At 40.4% G+C, this 16560-nt stretch overlaps 1 protein-coding gene across 1 annotated transcript in view; it reads right to left on the reverse strand.

Annotated features, from left to right (window-relative positions):
* NTM (neurotrimin) overlaps positions 1–15706 on the reverse strand; it is a 921102-nt gene extending 905396 nt beyond the window's left edge. Inside the window, exon 1 of the mRNA XM_042782435.1 lies at positions 15540–15706. Within this exon, the coding sequence (XP_042638369.1) occupies positions 15540–15706 (167 nt within the window). The remainder of the gene's footprint in view (positions 1–15539) is intronic.
* Positions 15707–16560: the final 854 nt, after the last annotated feature.

Here is a 16560-nt window from a genome sequence, read left to right on the forward strand (position 1 = left end):
GTACCTAAGATATTTGACTGCTAACCAGAAGGTTGGCAGTTCACACCCACCAGCCACTTAATGGAAGGAAGACTGGGCAATCTACTTCTGCCTCAGAAATCCAATGGTGGTCACTGTGAATGGGAATCAACTGGATGGCAGAATTAAGATTTTTTTCGGATTTTTTTAGCCATCAAAAAACAATTTGTCATCTAAGAAATATTTTCAATGATAATAGCATGTTTCATGCTATATCTGTTACCAAAAAAATAAATTAAATAAAATAAGAACTCATTGCCATCAAATTAATTATGGCTCATAGCAACCCCCATTGGATTTCTGAGGCAGTAAATCTTTATGGAAGTATGTTACCCCCTCTTCCTTCCATGGAGTGGCTGGTGGGTTTTTATCACCATTCTTCTGGGTAGCAGTCAAATGATTTAGGCATTACACCACCAGAGCTCCTTATATCCATTATACCAAAACCAAACCAAACCCACTGCTATGGAGTCGGATCTGACTCATAGCAACCCCTCCTTTGGTATCCAAGGTGGTATCACTATGGAAATATACATCCATAATAGACGTGCTAATTTACTTGAAGATAAAACTTTTCTTTTTCACTGTTTTTCACATACTCACATCGTAAAGCAGACATTTCACTCAGTTCAAAGATGTAAAGACTCAAGCAAGTGAAAATCAAGCACCTGAGCCTTCAGTTTGAAAAGGTCATGGTTCTTACTTTCAGACACACACTGAATTTATCAAAAGTCTTCCCAAGAAATTTTAATAAGCTCTTAAGTTTGGATTAAAATATATTTATATCTGCATATTTTTTACAGGTAGGGTTAGAAAATAAGAATTATAATAGTTGAATGCTGAATTTGGTAGCTAGCTACTGTAACAAACTCCAAAATCTCAGAGGCTTGTCACAACAGAAGTTTATTTTTCCTTCATGTAATATCAGGCTTCAGGTCATTTGTAAGGGCCAGTGGACAGAACCTCTACTCACTATAGTAACTCAGAGACTTGGCTGATGGAAGGTCTTCCCAATAGGATATGGGCTTCTAAGATAATTTCACCATCAACATCCAGATGGTGAAAGGAGAAAAGCCATGAAGTAATTGACATGGAAATTTTCAGAGCCCAATCTACACCCACCTTTCATTCACATTTCTTTGAGTAGAACTCCATCACATGCCATACCTAGATTCAAGTGAATCCTGGAAAGGCAGCTAAGCATTGTGCCAGAAAGAAGAATACACAAATGGCATATTTTATTTTTTAGCAGCTTGTAATCTCTTCCACACATATACAGAACTGAGGACAGCATGATGGGTAATGCACTGCCTTCTCACTTCAGATATGCATACCTGAGGCTGGGCACACTAATTTCCTCAGCAACATAATTTTCTCATCCATGGTGAATAATGACAGAGTCTGGACTAAAATCCACGTCACCCTAGCTCTAGCCCACTACACACACTCCATAAATGAACTTGTCAAGAATTTTCAAAAATTGCCACATACTACAGAAATGTCTTGAAGCTACAGCATGTACCCTGGGGTCAGCCACCCCCACAGTACTTCATATCCCATCCCATGCATCTTTTCATAAGGCATAAGGCCAGAATTGTGAGGTGCAGAGCCCTGTCCCTGAAGCAGATACATTTCACGCTCAGTCATCCCCTAGCAGTTCTCAGCTAACATTTACTGATCACATATTAAATACTTCCTATCACACTAGTGCAGAAGAAAGATGAGGCAGTCTGCTTCTAGAAAGATTTACAGCCTTAGAAATACAATGGGGGTCGCTATGAGTCAGAATTGACTCGATGGTAGTGAGCTGGGGCATCTGACTGCTAACCAGAAGGCTGGCAGTTAAAAACCCACCAGCCACCAGCTCAGAAGGAAGATTGGACAATCTACTTCCATAGTGATATCGCTTCAGAAACCTGAGGAGGGGTCGCTATGAGTCCAATTGGCAGTGAGTTTGTTTTTGTTTATTTTGTTTAGTGGCTTGGTACTCCTGCAGAATATTACTCTTAAGTGATGAAGAACTGGAGTACAAGAAATCAGTCTATGTAATATCCCAAAACTCAAATACTCGGTTTATAGGATTTAACCTAGTGGGGAACTTGGCTCAAGACCCCATGATTAATCATTCTGCTATACAGACTTAAGATAAAATTACCTTGATATAAGATCTAGAGAGAAAGTTTAAAATAAAATGATGTATATTTAATAATGTATTAAAATTTTTCCTGACTTCTATCTAATTGCCACTTCTCCCACCTTATACCCATGTTTTTCAGGCTTTAGCTAGAAATTAATCTTTATTTTCAAGTGTTTATTAGATTTTCTATAAAACCCCTTGTTAAAGTAGATATTTAAAAGCTCTTTTAATTCTCCACTTTTGGATTTTATATAATGTGCCACACTGCTACACACTATTCTCTCTCAATGTCCCATTCTGCCCACTGACCTAGAAGAGAAAGTCAACTCTACATCATACAAATCCTATCTGAAATATTTTCATAGCATTAAAACCCATGTCAATACAGAGATACATCTGATATATCTGAGTTTCCTTTTTCTAATAAAAGACAAATAATTTTCCCTATTAATAGTTCAGGTCTGACTCAACGGCACATAACAGCATTAATAGTGTACGATTATTCATATATTTTTAATTCATTCAACAAGTATTCCTTAATATATCCCATGTTCCAGGCAGTAATTTAGACACTATACTTGAGTAATAAAGAGAATGGCCTCGCAGAGCTTACATTTTATGGAAGAGACAATAAATGACAGATAAATAAATACTATGGTTTTATTAAGTGTTAAGGTCTAGGAGAATATTAAAGTTGGGTAGGGGGTAGAGTGAGGTAGGGGTGAATATATGGCTAGTTTAAATAACATGGTCCAGGAAGCCTTCTTTGAGAAAGGGGTATTTACGTAAACACATAAATGCCATAAGGGACCTGGTCATAGCAGTAGTACTGGGTCCTGGAAGGAGGAAGAGCATTCTATGTCAAGAATGGACTTGATGGGTTCAAAAAACAGCAAAGAAGTTCAGTGTGTGGTACCCATGAGTGGGGCAGAAGTGATGGGAGAAATATCTGAGAGGTAGGAAGGCACCAGATAACAAAAGGGCTTTTATGTCACTGTTGTATTTTGCTCTAAGTATAGAGTTATAGTATAGCTACAAGCTACTGTAGGGTTTTGAACAGGGAGTGACATAATTTGATTCATGTTTCTAAATAACTGTGGCAACTAGGTAAAGAACAGGCTTTGGTAGAGCAAGAGTGAAACCAGGAAAACTAGATAAGACCTTACTAGAACAGTCCAGGAAAGAGATGGTGGCTTGACAAGCAAAAAACAGTTGCTGTGGAGTCAATACTAACTTATGGTAACTTAATGTGTGTCAGAATAGAACTGTGCTCCATAGAGTTTTCAACAGCTGATGTGTTTGGAAGTAGATCACTAAGCCTTGCTTCTTGGGTGCCAGTGGTGGACTTGAACCTCCAATCTACAATTCACTGTTAAATATCATAATCATTTGCATCACCCAGGCATTCTGTTTTTTTGTTTTTGTTTTTGTTTTTGTTTTGTTTTGGCTTTTCCTAGGGAGGTAATATTCTAAGTAGTGAAGTGGTCTGAGCCAGGATATGTCTTGATGGTGAAGACAAATAGGGTTTACTGATGGGTTAGACGTTGAGTAAGAGAGGAGTAGGAGAAAAAGTATTGAGAGGTTGGCTGGAGAAATCATGTGGTGCCAGTTCCTACAATCAGGAAGACTGAGAGAAGAGCCAGTTAGTGGTGGCAGGTGATAGGTGTTCAGGATGAGGCTGGAGGTATACAACTTAAAATCTATATTAATGATAAAAGCAGATCTGAAGTTTAATAGCAGGTTACACTCTGGAGTTCTACAGATGCAGAAGAGTCCTCAGGATAGGTAGTGGGTTAATGCAGCAATGGAGCAGCAGTGGGTAACAGCAGAGTCTCATGGCATGCACTCCAACATGCTGATGATTTTGAGAAGATGGAAAAGGAAGTATCAAAAAGCTACAGTGTGTAGCATGGATATCTATCCACCTTTCAGACCTCATGGTAAGCAAAGTATAGGAAAAAAACAGCCACCAGTAGAGATGACACTAAGAGTAAAAATAACAGGGCAACCCAGGTCTCAGCTTAAGAAAAAAAATTTAAAATTATGGGAGCATTGAAAGAAGACACTTGGGACACAGGGACATTGGAACTTTCTTTGTGATCATTAAGTCAGTCCAGAGAGCAGAAAGTTAGAGATTAGGTCAGAGTATTGGATATACAGGACCATGTAATGACAAGAATCTGTTAGTTGTTAGGTGCTGTGGAGTCAGTTTCTAATAATAGTGACCCTATGTACATCGGAATGGGAGCTCTGGTGGCATAGTGCCTAAGGCATTTGGCTGCTAACCAGAAGGCTCGTGGTTCAAACCCACCAGGCACTCCTTGGAAGCAAGATTGGGCAATCTATTTCCATAGTGTTACCACCCCAGAAACACAAGGAAGGGTCGCTATGAGTCGGTTCTGACCCCATGGCAGTGTGTTTGTTTTATTGGTTTGTACATAGAATGAAACACTTCCCCATCCTGCACCATCCCCACAATCATTGATATTCTTGAGCCCACTGTTGCAGTACTGTTTCAATCCATCTCATTGAGATTTTCCTCTTTTTCACTCATCATCCACTTTACCAAGCATGATGTTCTTTTCCAGGAACTGTCTGTCCACTCCTTATAACATGGTCCAAAGTATAAGAGGCAAATCTCACCATCCTGGCTTCTAAAGAGCATTTTGGCTGTCCTTCCTCCAAGACAGATTTGTTTGCTCTTCTTTCAGTGCAAGGTACATTCAGTATTCTTCACCAACACCACAATTCAAATGCATCTATTCTTATTCATTGTTCAGCTTCCACATCATATGAGACTATTGAAAAGACCATGGCTTGGATGAATCTAATCTTCAAATTGGCATCTACATAAGAATACAGATTGTAGTGTATGGTATATGTACAACCTGGGATCTTTGACTTCTGAGGTGGCTTTGATATCCTAGGAGGTTAGCTATAATAAGGATTATCTGTATAGTGTCTTAGCTAAAAGAGGGTAATCAGTTCCAACTAGAATATTGCACTCCTGATAGGCTTCACAGACATATTTCAATTGGGGATCATGAATGGAAGAGGTGCAGTCCTACCTGTCATCTCCTCTGTGGACTGCAGTGGCTGGTATCATGGAGGGTCGGGAGGGTGGTCTCACCAGACCTTTCAATGGTCCTTTATATGTGACTATTATTTAAGAATACTGTATTTTTAATTCCCAATGTGTTGCTCTTTCTAATTTCCATTCATTGCCGCTACATTAAATTTAAAATAATATGTATATATCTTCTTTCTTATTCATAGGTTCTGGAGGGTTAGTACTGTTTTCTGAACTTCCCTGATGAGTAAAATTGTCCAAGATGATTATTCTAAGTGCAAGAGTACTTTCCTACTCATCCACAACATTATAGCTTATTGGAAAGCCAGAGAAGATCAAGAAATTATTTTCACACAAATATAACTTACTTTGCTTCCATGGGGACAAAAAACCTTTGTCTGAAGGTTCATTTCAGTTGCATAATTTTCAATCAGTCTGGTTGATGCTGTTTTCATTAAAAAATCCATTTATTTTCTTATAAATTAATCAGCACAATTGTAACATTAATTCATATGTTCATTTTATATGATAAACCTAACCCCACAAAAGCTTTCTAAGCCAAAGCATTTCACACTGACAAGACAGCAAGTTAGCCAAATAAACATAAATAACTCAACACGGTGAATATATAAGATTTAGAAAAAACAGTTCAAAGATCAGTGAAAGACTGAGACTACTATATATAACACAGTAACACCTGAGAAAATCAGAACTTTTGTAAGTCAGAAACCTGCCAGAGAAGAAAAACTCGAATATTTTCCACTAATACAAGTAATAGAAAAGTGGTAAGATTCTATCCTGTCAAAGGCAGAAAACTTTCAAAACTTGGAAACAAGGTAGTCCCACTGAGTTCCAACGCTCATAGGTTTCACTGTATTTCAGTAGCCACTCCTCGGAAGGAAGATGGGGCAATCTACTTCCGAGTGATACTGCCTCAGAAACCCAAGGAGGGGTTGCTATGAGTCGAAATCAACTTGACAGCATATTACAACAACAAACTAATTTAGACCATGGCAAGGAGTTTAAGTGAAGGGAACTGTTCCTTGCCTCCAATGGTGAATTTAGGGATTCATCTCTAATATAGACACACTGACCTTGTCCTGGTCTTATCCCAGACACGCCCAAGAAGAAAAATTATCACATGAAGAAAGGCATCAATTTTTACCAACATAATGAAAGCCTTGAATCTGTCTCTCAATGAACAGATATAAATGAAGGGAAAATAATTCAATTACAGGGCATTAAAGGTGAAACAGTCTTTAAAAACCCCAAGTGATGTCATTCCAAGCACTGTTTTGACAGTTGATTCCTGGAAAACTCAGTTCTCCAAGGAAAAAAGGTCTACCAGTCTTAACTGTGTATTTGAACCCCAACACCTCTGTCTGTATCAGAAAACTTGGCTCCTTAAACCCATCCAAATTTTTTTTTTTTTTCCTAATAGGAAATTCATTTCCAGAACCATAAATTAGCCATGGAACTGACTTGTTACAAAAGTAAGAAATACCTTTCTTCTTATTCCCTCTCAGAAAGCAAATATCCCAAGCTATTCTGATTTTTACTGAAGAAGATTTTTAGGATCTAAACAGATGTGTAATAGAAACAAACAAACAAACAAAAATACTACAATTATATCTTTCTTATAGATTCTTCAGAAATAGTATATGTATCAAAATGTAGTTACATAGGCATTTAAGCTACAATAGTTCATAGTGAAAACTGCTATATGTATGTATAACTTTTAAGCATATATGTACATATTGATATGTGTGTGTGTGTGTGTGTGTGTGTATAATAGAGAGTTATAATTATGCATTAAGCATGCATTATGTCTTTTTCACCCAAAACAACCTTTTATGGTAGGTAATAACTGTCTCCTTTATAGAGAGAGATTAAAAATCTTTCCTAAAACCAGGCAGAGAGAAAGCGCCTGAGTCAGGATTAGTAGACTCCTGCCTCCCAGATCATATGCTTTGTAGCATACCACTCCTGCTATGAGTTAACAATGTCATGTCATGTTCTCAGAGATCTTTGTTTCTATTACTTGCATTCTGATTAAACTTTCCTACTGTTTCCTCCTCTCCCTAAGTTCACAAGTGTTAGAATACCAGGAGCTCTGGGTTTATCTTAATTTGAAATTGCATCTACAACCTAATCAATGTCTGGTTTTCTAAAATAAATATTATTATAGCATCTAGATGGTATTGATAGTATTACTTATTTATTACATATAATCTGTTACACAGAGTGAGAACCCATCAACCTACTCCTGAGAAAGCAAAATAACCTCAAATAATGTAAGGATAATGCTGTATTTTACCCATTATTTGAGACTTTCTACCTAAGAGAACAAATATGCTATTAATATTAATAATGAATTTTTCAAGCATCACTAGGAAAGATGCCAATAGTCCTATTTCTGGTAGAAAAAAAAGAAGGAAACTTGTAGGTCAAATCATAAATATGCTTTGTTCCTTCCTCCCACATCTCCTGCTTCTCAGTACCAGGGCATCCAGATTCACTGCTGAAATCCACACAGCATTGGATTGGATTTCAACCTAGATTTTTTCAATACCTCCATCCACAGAAATACATTAAAATGTTTGGGGATTGTTAACTCTATGAGAGAGTCCAGGATTACTGATATGGGGAGTAAAAGGTTGGCAGAGAACCTGGAATAAAAGTCTTGCTCTGAATAAACAATAGAGATTCTAAGATTCTCTGAAAAGAAGGGACTAGAGGACAGCATCATCATTCTCTGTGTTTTCTCTCCATAGACCATGCTGCTGTTGTTGTTTGGTGCCACTGAACTGATCTAGAATCATAGCAATCCCATGTGACAGAGTAGATCTACCCCACAGGATTTACTAGGCTGTAATTCATATAAGACCTTAAATACGCTGAGACTTCATTCCTAAAACATCTCAAGAAAAGAAATTCTTGCTCACCAAGAGAAAGAGGAGCAACCTTATTCACAGGGTTTCCCTGGAGAAGAAGAAATTGGCAATAAAAAAATAAGGGATAAAACTGAATATGAGAAAAGCAATATGGTACAAACAAAAAGAGACTTAGGCTAGAAGTAGATGCAACTGATTCTCGTCCCCAGGCCCAGCAACAGTCTGAATGTGTAATATGTGGGAAAGTGGATAATTTTGCCTCTTAGGGCTTCAGTGTCCTGATACGTAAAATTGGAATAATAAATGTCTCCACCTCCTGGAGCAGTTACAAGGATTAAATAAGACTCTGCTGGTAAGGTGTTGAGTACAAAGTCTGACACGTAGTAAGCATGGTTATCCTACAAGGAATAAGAGTTATGGTATTAAGGTGAAGAACCATCAGTTAAAAGAGTTCATGACCAGCTCTCAGCAAATATCATCTAGTTGCATTAGGACATTCACAGTCTGTGTGATGCTTATGCACTTAGGAGCACAAGGCACCCCTTCTTCCTGGCATATATGATCCCAGTCCAGGATTCACAGCTTGAGAGCAGAGTGTGGACTGAGTGCTAGCCCCACTCACCCCTTCTGGAAGACATACTTGTGCAGGATTGGTTATCATCTTTTTTCTCTATGAAAAAAAGGTGATTGGACTTCCTGGTTTCTGCACTACTTTCAAACTCAAAATAAATAAATAAATAAATGCTGAACTTTTAAAGAGGAAGAAAGGAAATGCTTTTCTGCAAAGTGCCTATGCCTGCAGGTGAGGGGTGGTAGAGCACTGGGCTGTCCCTCTATATGTTGTTTGAATTCCAGGAAATCCTACCACACTCCTCTGACCCATGGTCTGTTGGATTTTTCATCTTCCCATTTTAGTTTTTGGCTTCTCCACCAGCTAAGTGTATGCCTAAGAGCCTGCCTCCTCAACCCCATCTGTCCACACTCCTTTGAAACCCAGTCCATCAAGTGGATGCCTGGCTATCCCCAAGTTAATGTATGGTAGTCAGCATGCATGGAGGAAGCAGGGCATTTGGAACAACACACGCTTCCCAAGAGGCATTGCTATTCTGAACAAGTTAACTCATAAGCAACAGATCATAGCTATACCACAAGATTAACACTGCCAGCCGACACCAAACTGAGAAATGAGGATGGGCAGGGAGGTGTTTTTCTGTACTACTCTTACCTCAGCACTAATTTTCCTGTGTTCCACATGGGTTTGAGTATGTCATAGAAGAATAGCACGTCTTCAAAGGCTTAAAGGCTGGGGAGGGAGACAATGTGACTGAAAGAGTCATGTATCTGTGGTAGAATATGAAATGATGCACACTTGACACATTCCATGTATGTCTTAGACAGAGAAACATCAGCTAAATTATTTTTGTATATTTGCAACCTCTCATCAACACCTTCATCAGAACCTCACATCACTGCATGACCTGGGCAGAAGGGATAGTGAGCCAGCAACAAATCCAGTGTGAGGAAAATACAAGGCAACCAGGGAAAATGATAGGTAAAGCAGGGAGAGGCTGAGAATGATCTCAAATCATCATTCATTCATTTATGAAACAGATGTTGACTGAATGCCTTTCTTATGCCAGTAACAGAGATACACATGCTGAATAAGACAAAGAAGGTTGAAGATATCAAATAACTTATAGTCTAATTAAAGAATATAGACCACAATAAACTAGGTGAATGAGATCATTTCAGACAAAGTGCCCTGAAGGGAAAAAACAAAAACAAAAAACAAAAGCATATGCCAGTGTATGGCATATGATGGTGGTGGTATCAGCAGAGGATTATTTCCACCTTGAATCTGGTATGAGAATAGGCCTCAGTGAAGGGGCTCCATTTGAGCTGAGGCAGAAAAGAGAAGAAGTAGTCATGATGGGAAGATCTGGGGTGGAGGTATGCCTGACAGCAAAAAGCATGGAAATCAAGGTCCTGTAGCAGGCATGAGTTTTCTGTGTTCACAAAACAGAAAGATGGCCATGGTACCTACAGCATAGTGGATGAAGAGATGACTGGGAGAACAGTCATTCAAAGTTTATTAGCAAATGCCAGGAGCCAGGTTATGTGCTAGGTCTTGGTGTGCAAACTTAAGCGATTGTTCTTTCCTGAAGTCATAGTTCTCATGCAGCAGCTGCAGAGACAGAGGATCTATTTGCTTCTAAAGTGAAATATTAAATGCTTTACATGAAATTAATAAAGTGCCATAGCATCCTAAACATAGATGGTGATGTCTTAGGTCTCCTCAAATATGAAAAACACATTTGTTTGTGCTGTTCCACGGAAATGTCATACCAAACACAACTCAAATCTTTTGTTCTTAACTCATTCCAGAAAAACTGGAACACTCATTCCAGAAAAACAAAGTCTAATGTATAGATATATGACAAAAAGTAGAACTTAGCTTCTGACACTCACTTCACCTGATGATTCCAGGGAAATAATTCATTCTATTGGTGGACTGCTTATTTGGAAAATCTATGAAAGCATAAAGTACATTCATCAAGATTACCAAGAGATGCTTTCATGCCGCGTAGAGGAGCTCCACACCACTGCCTTCCTGCTTCTCTGACTAGCTCAGTCCAGTTATGCCTACACCATGGCTCTAAGAGAGGGGGACTCTCCTCTGAACACAGGAAACACTACTACCCATTGGCTAATAGGCATATTTTGCCTCATACTATTAACTATCTTTTGTCTATAAGCTTAGCCTTTTGAGTTGGAGACAAATTCCTTGAGCGTAAAATTCACCCCTCCTGCCTTTTCAGATCCCCAAATTCAGCTCAGTTCCTTTCAAGTAAGAACCACTCCATACATCTTTATTGGTTGACCATACGTGTATTTTGAAATAAAATGATACTGAAACGTGATGATGAGATAATTTATGATAGGCTGGAGAATATTTCTGTTTTGTTCTCATTCATCTCATCTTTTCAATAAAAATTTGTGAGCACATAGTGCTCCTGGTATTATAAATCATGACTCCTGCTTTCCAAGAGCTGCTCTCCAATTCATGTGGAGAAAGAGGAACGAGAGCTAAACAACATTGCAAGACAGAGTCTAAGCTAAAATGAGTAGGAGAGGCATTATGCATCACCAATGAACTAGGGGAACATAGAATTCAATAGGTCCTGAGCAGTCACAGGAAAGCTTGATGCACAAAGACAAACAGCAACGTCCTGAGTCAGAATCCCAGTTCTGTTACTTACTTTATGTGTGATTATAGGTAAGTTCTCCTTTCTGTGCCTGAGTTTCTTCATCTATAAAACGAGGATAACTGTATCTATTTCAGGGAGTTGTTGTGATGATTAAATTATGTATATTAAATAATTAATACAGTGATGACCAATAATTGATAGAAATATTTATTTTTCTACCATTATTTTAACTATTGCTTTATAATCTGGCTTCACAATTTCTTTGCTGTACAATTTTAGTAAAATGATTTAAACTTTCCATGCCTCAAATTCCTCGTCTGTAAAATGGGAGAGTAATTACACCTACATCATAGTGTTATTATTTGAGTAAAGTTAGGGTTAAATGTTAAAGTTATAAGGTAGAATGATGGTTAGATATTTTATAAAATATTTATGATACTTTCTAACATATGTTGTTGTTTTTGTTGTCATGTGCTGTCAAGTCAGACCTGACTCATAGTGCCCTCTCCTTGGGTTTCTGAGGTGGTATCACTATAGAGATTGCCCAACCTTCCTTTTAAGGAGTGGCTGGTGGGCTTGAACCACCAGCCTTCTGGTTTACAGTCAAGTGCCCTAGGCACTACGTAGTGAGCACTTAATATTAACATTGCTTAATAGTTTTACTGTACCTTCTGTTTACTAGAATATCATCAGGATGGCAAGATGAGTGGGAGATTTCAAATTATTTACAATTCTCTTTATGTTGTCAATGCCATGATAGGCAAAAGGTTTCAGATACTTCCACAAGGATCATTAGAGCTAACTGAATGAATAAAATATCTTAAAATTTTCCCTCACATTAGAACCACTGAAACTATGGCCCCTAGCTTCCCTTCAGGTCTGAAACTTAACCCACTCCTGTGACTTTTAGCCAAACAAAAGAGAGGCATATGAGGTGAACATTTACACTAGGTAGATACACTCCTTGGAGAGAACAATCATGGGAGAACAGAAGAACTGTGTATGCACAGGGAGATAGCTCAGGGGCAAGAGTACATGGAGGGAAGGACACTGGGAAGAGGTAACTATGGGGAGGAAGTGGGAGGGGAACTGTTGCATTGTGGTAAATTGTAGTCATTGTCATGAGACAAAGTGTTTGTGAGCTGCTGTATGGAAAGTGAATTTGCACTGTAAACTTTCACCCAAATCACAATTTTAAAAAAAAGTCCTCACATTAGAATCTGCTGCTGAAGCATTTATTCTTTGGGAATTAGTGAAAAAAAAAAAAAATCTCAAAAAATAAAACTGGTGAGAACAAAGCCAAATAAAATGAAATTAGAGCAAAAAGTCCTCTGCTGGTCATGAAGAAAATTGCAAGCATCTCCATCATCAGAAATGTGGATAGGCTCGCCCTCCAGGCAGGACAAGCCACCATTGTGGTGCTATGTACTTTAGCCATATGCTTAGCAAAGGAGATGGAGGAGAAGGAGGAGGGAAGGAAGAAGAATAAGAGACACAACCTCTCTGCTGACAATAAAAAGTAAAAATAAAATTACCTTGAACCTTAAATTACTAGATTATTGCAAAATTGAATAATTCTCTGGAATCATATTAAAAGTAAATCTAGCAAATTTTATGAAAACAAAACAAAAAAGCATCCTGTACTTGTAACTTGCTTCCCTGCACACAGGAGCACAAAACAGAGAGCCTGTATTTAAGAGTTCATGGGGCTTTTACTGTGCAAGGCAGCCCTTATTAGTGCCAAGCATTGAATTTGAAAAAGAACAAGATTAAGCTCCCAGGGCCATGTGTGTCTCCTGCACAGGCTGACTCATAGATCTCGTGCTCATTCATACCCTAAACCAGGCTTATAGCAAATGGCTGGTATTGGTCATATCCTAGTCCACTTGACTACTGCCCTGTGCGGCCTCATCCATTGTGAGTGGGGAAGGCATTCAGCCCTGAGGCTGGAGCTAGTTCCAGGGTCTAGAGAGAAACCCCCCACACACACACACCCCATATCCTTCTCCATTCACAAGTCCAAAGTGGCTAGGAAAAAAAAAAAGAACCTATTATTATCGAGTTGATTCTGACTCACAGAGACCCTATATGACAGAGTAGAACTGCCCTCATAGGGTTTCCAAGGCTGTAAATCTTTAAAAGCAGACTGCTTCATCTTTCTCCCGCAGAGCAGCTGATGGGTTCAAAATCTTTTGGTTAACAGTCTTACCCACTGTGCCACCAAATGTAAAAATGCAAACATATATTAGTGCTTGCAAGAAATAAGGAAAGGGACCCACAAAGGGAAAAAAAAAAGAGCCATGAAAGGAAAGAAAAAGAAAGAAGAGGCCAGCCAGGACATGCTACACAATTTTAAAGGAAGCTGCTCATAGCCACTGTTTGCTGAATTCAGCCACTCTCTGGACAGTTCTGATTACTGTGAGCTCTGGGGGCTGCCTTCTGTAAACCAGACCCTTGCCTCTCCAATCTTTTCATTCTTCCTATAATGTGGAAGGGACTGTGAGTCAGGCCCTCTTATTGTTTCTTGTTCTCCAGATCTCCACAGAGCTGACTACCTTTTACCTCTTCCTTGGGAAAAAAAAAAAAATAGTTCCATTTGTCTTTAAACAGTTCTCCATAAGAGAATACCTCCATTTCATCCCCTTTGGGCTCCTTCTTGCCAAGGGGTAGAGACAAAAGTACGTTCAGAGAACCACTAAATTTCATTGACTGCATTGTTTTAACAGTTCCTATGTGTTTTATCCTTAACTAGTTTGAAATAACTGAATATTTGGAGGTCCCCTGAAATCCCTTTATAAACCAGATGCAGTAAATAGTAATCATAGTATATTTAACCTTTGTTTAAAACAGTTTCTAAAGAGCTCAGTGGAGGACATGATTTTGTAAACCACCTAGTAAATAAGAATTCCCTGAGGCCTTGAGGGTTAACTCCCCTAAGACAAGATGTTATAGGTTGCAGTGCTGCTTTGCATCACATTCTTTCTTGGCAATTTCTTGGCAATTCAGCTTTGTATTGACAATGTCCCTTACCTCATTTTCTACTCTGTGGGTATTGCCTTAGTATATCACCTACAAGCAACCTGGTCTAAGACTTAACAACATTTATCAGGGATCAAGACACTGGACACCAGCAACAGGATGGGAATGTTGCCTATGGTTAGTTCAATTGTCCAGTTTGGAAAACTTTATTTAAGAAAGAATTATCAGTCAAAGAGAGGCATGGGTTTAGTTCGTCACATGAATATGTTTGTAGTTAACATCTACTTCATACTTACTCCTTCATAACCTCCCAGAGAGTATAATTTCCCATGGCAATCATTTATTCTGTGTTGTTCTTATGTGAGTAGTGCAGTTTGTAGACACTGAAAATTGATTTAGCTTTTCTGTAGGAAGGGTAATCAGGGAGGTGGAATTGCTCCACCTTATACAAAGCGTAGTCAAGATTCTTCTCTTCCTCTCTCCCAGCTTCTGGAAGCCTGAATACCAGAAGCCAGTCAGGACCCAACACAGGACCAACATTTAGTTTCCATTCAGTTGATGAGCATTGCACTATTGCTTTAGTGGACACCAGGAATCCAGCACAGACAAAGTGCTATTTTCCATGGACAAATCAGCCTCGTCTCCATAACTTCAGCATCAGAAATCCACTTTTAGACAGAAAAAAGCACCCCCTCTGCCCACCAGCTCATGACATCTAGGCCCCCCAAGAGAATCCAGACACAGCCAGACCCAGGACAAAGCAATGGCTATGCCAGGCTGCCAGGCCTACAGAGGCCCAGGTTGGCAATGCACAATGGTATGAACAGAGTGAGAGCATTTGGACCAAGCCAGACTTTTCCTTTGGGGCTCATTAACTTCTGAGAAGACTTTCCATGCAGAGCCCCGGGCAGGCGCCCAGCTATCACAGCCACAAGCCTGGTTGGCACTGACAGTGCTGGCCACTTTACTCTCAATGACTCTTTGGCCTTGCTATCTCTCACCCTTACCAAATTCCCTGAGCCAAGAAGGCCTGTTCTGGGGATGATCAGTTCCCTATGAGTGTCACATTCCCAGGATAAAATACCAGCACATTCCTAAGCCTTAAAGCTTTGGGAACAAGCAACATCTCCGCCAGCCTGGAACGCTCCAGTTCACAGGCATGAACCCTTGCCCCTAACCACACCCCTTCATACAAATCATCCCCAGTTCACAGATGAATGGTAGCTCCCTACCTGAGGGTGGCGCTCTCCCCTTGCCGGACTGTCACGTTGTCCATAGCTTTGGGGAACGTGGCATCTCCGCTACGCACTGGCACTCCTGTGGGTACAAGGAACAGCAGCCTGAGAGACACGACCACGAGGCACTTCCAGGGCAGGAACAGGTACCCACAGACCCCCATCCTTGACAGACACAACTTCCCAGAACTCAGTGGCAGCACGGTACAAGGCCCAGCGAACACAGGAAGTGGGGTGAAGTAAGGTGGGGAGGAGCTGGACTTCGCGCTAGTGGCAACCGCGAGGAGCAGGGAGGAGGAAAGCGCGGAAATGCCTCCAAGTCGATTATTCCTCCCCCGAATCCAGCCTCAGCTCCCCAGCCTCGGCGAGCCAGTTTCTACGGACGACATCCAAACGGGCCACTCGGTGATGCCTCGTGGCGGAAGGTGCAGATCACGGGGAACGGAAGGCAGGTGCAAAGGTGTGGGCACGTTTTAGGAGCCGGTTCTTCCCTTTAATAGTTGAGGCATGGCACTTTGGAGAGGAGTAAACACTTTGGTACCAAGAAAAGAAAAGGGGTGGGTTTAATTCAGCTGCCCAGAGGTGGTCTGCGATTTCTCAGTTTCAACGAGGGCGAAAAACGAACACTTTCTTTGTAAGTTTCGAAGGCAGGCTCTCCGCCAGGAACAAATCGGTCACAATACCAGAGAAAGTACACCACTCAGGAACCGAGAGGGTGCGCACGGAGGAAAGGGCGACGCCAAGCAGAGACTGCCTGCAATCCGGTACCAGATCCTGCCGCCTCTGCCTCGGCCACTTCCTGGACACCAATGTGCACCCGACACAAGGGCGTACTCGCCACCCGTACACAATCCGCCGCGTAACACTGCCAGACCTTTGCGAGGCGCGGCGAAGAGGGGCCGCTGGTGGTAGACGATCTGAGCGCGGGCCCCTGCGCGGTTCCTTCCCGGCTCTCAGGGCGAGATGCAGCGGTGACGGGCGACCGCACCAGGGATGCCCAACTCAGCAGCGGCCCCTG

This window comes from Orycteropus afer, unplaced genomic scaffold, assembly GCF_000298275.1.
Source record: "Orycteropus afer afer isolate SDZICR_OR568_19922 unplaced genomic scaffold, OryAfe1.0 scaffold00315, whole genome shotgun sequence".
Lineage (NCBI taxonomy): Eukaryota > Metazoa > Chordata > Mammalia > Tubulidentata > Orycteropodidae > Orycteropus > Orycteropus afer.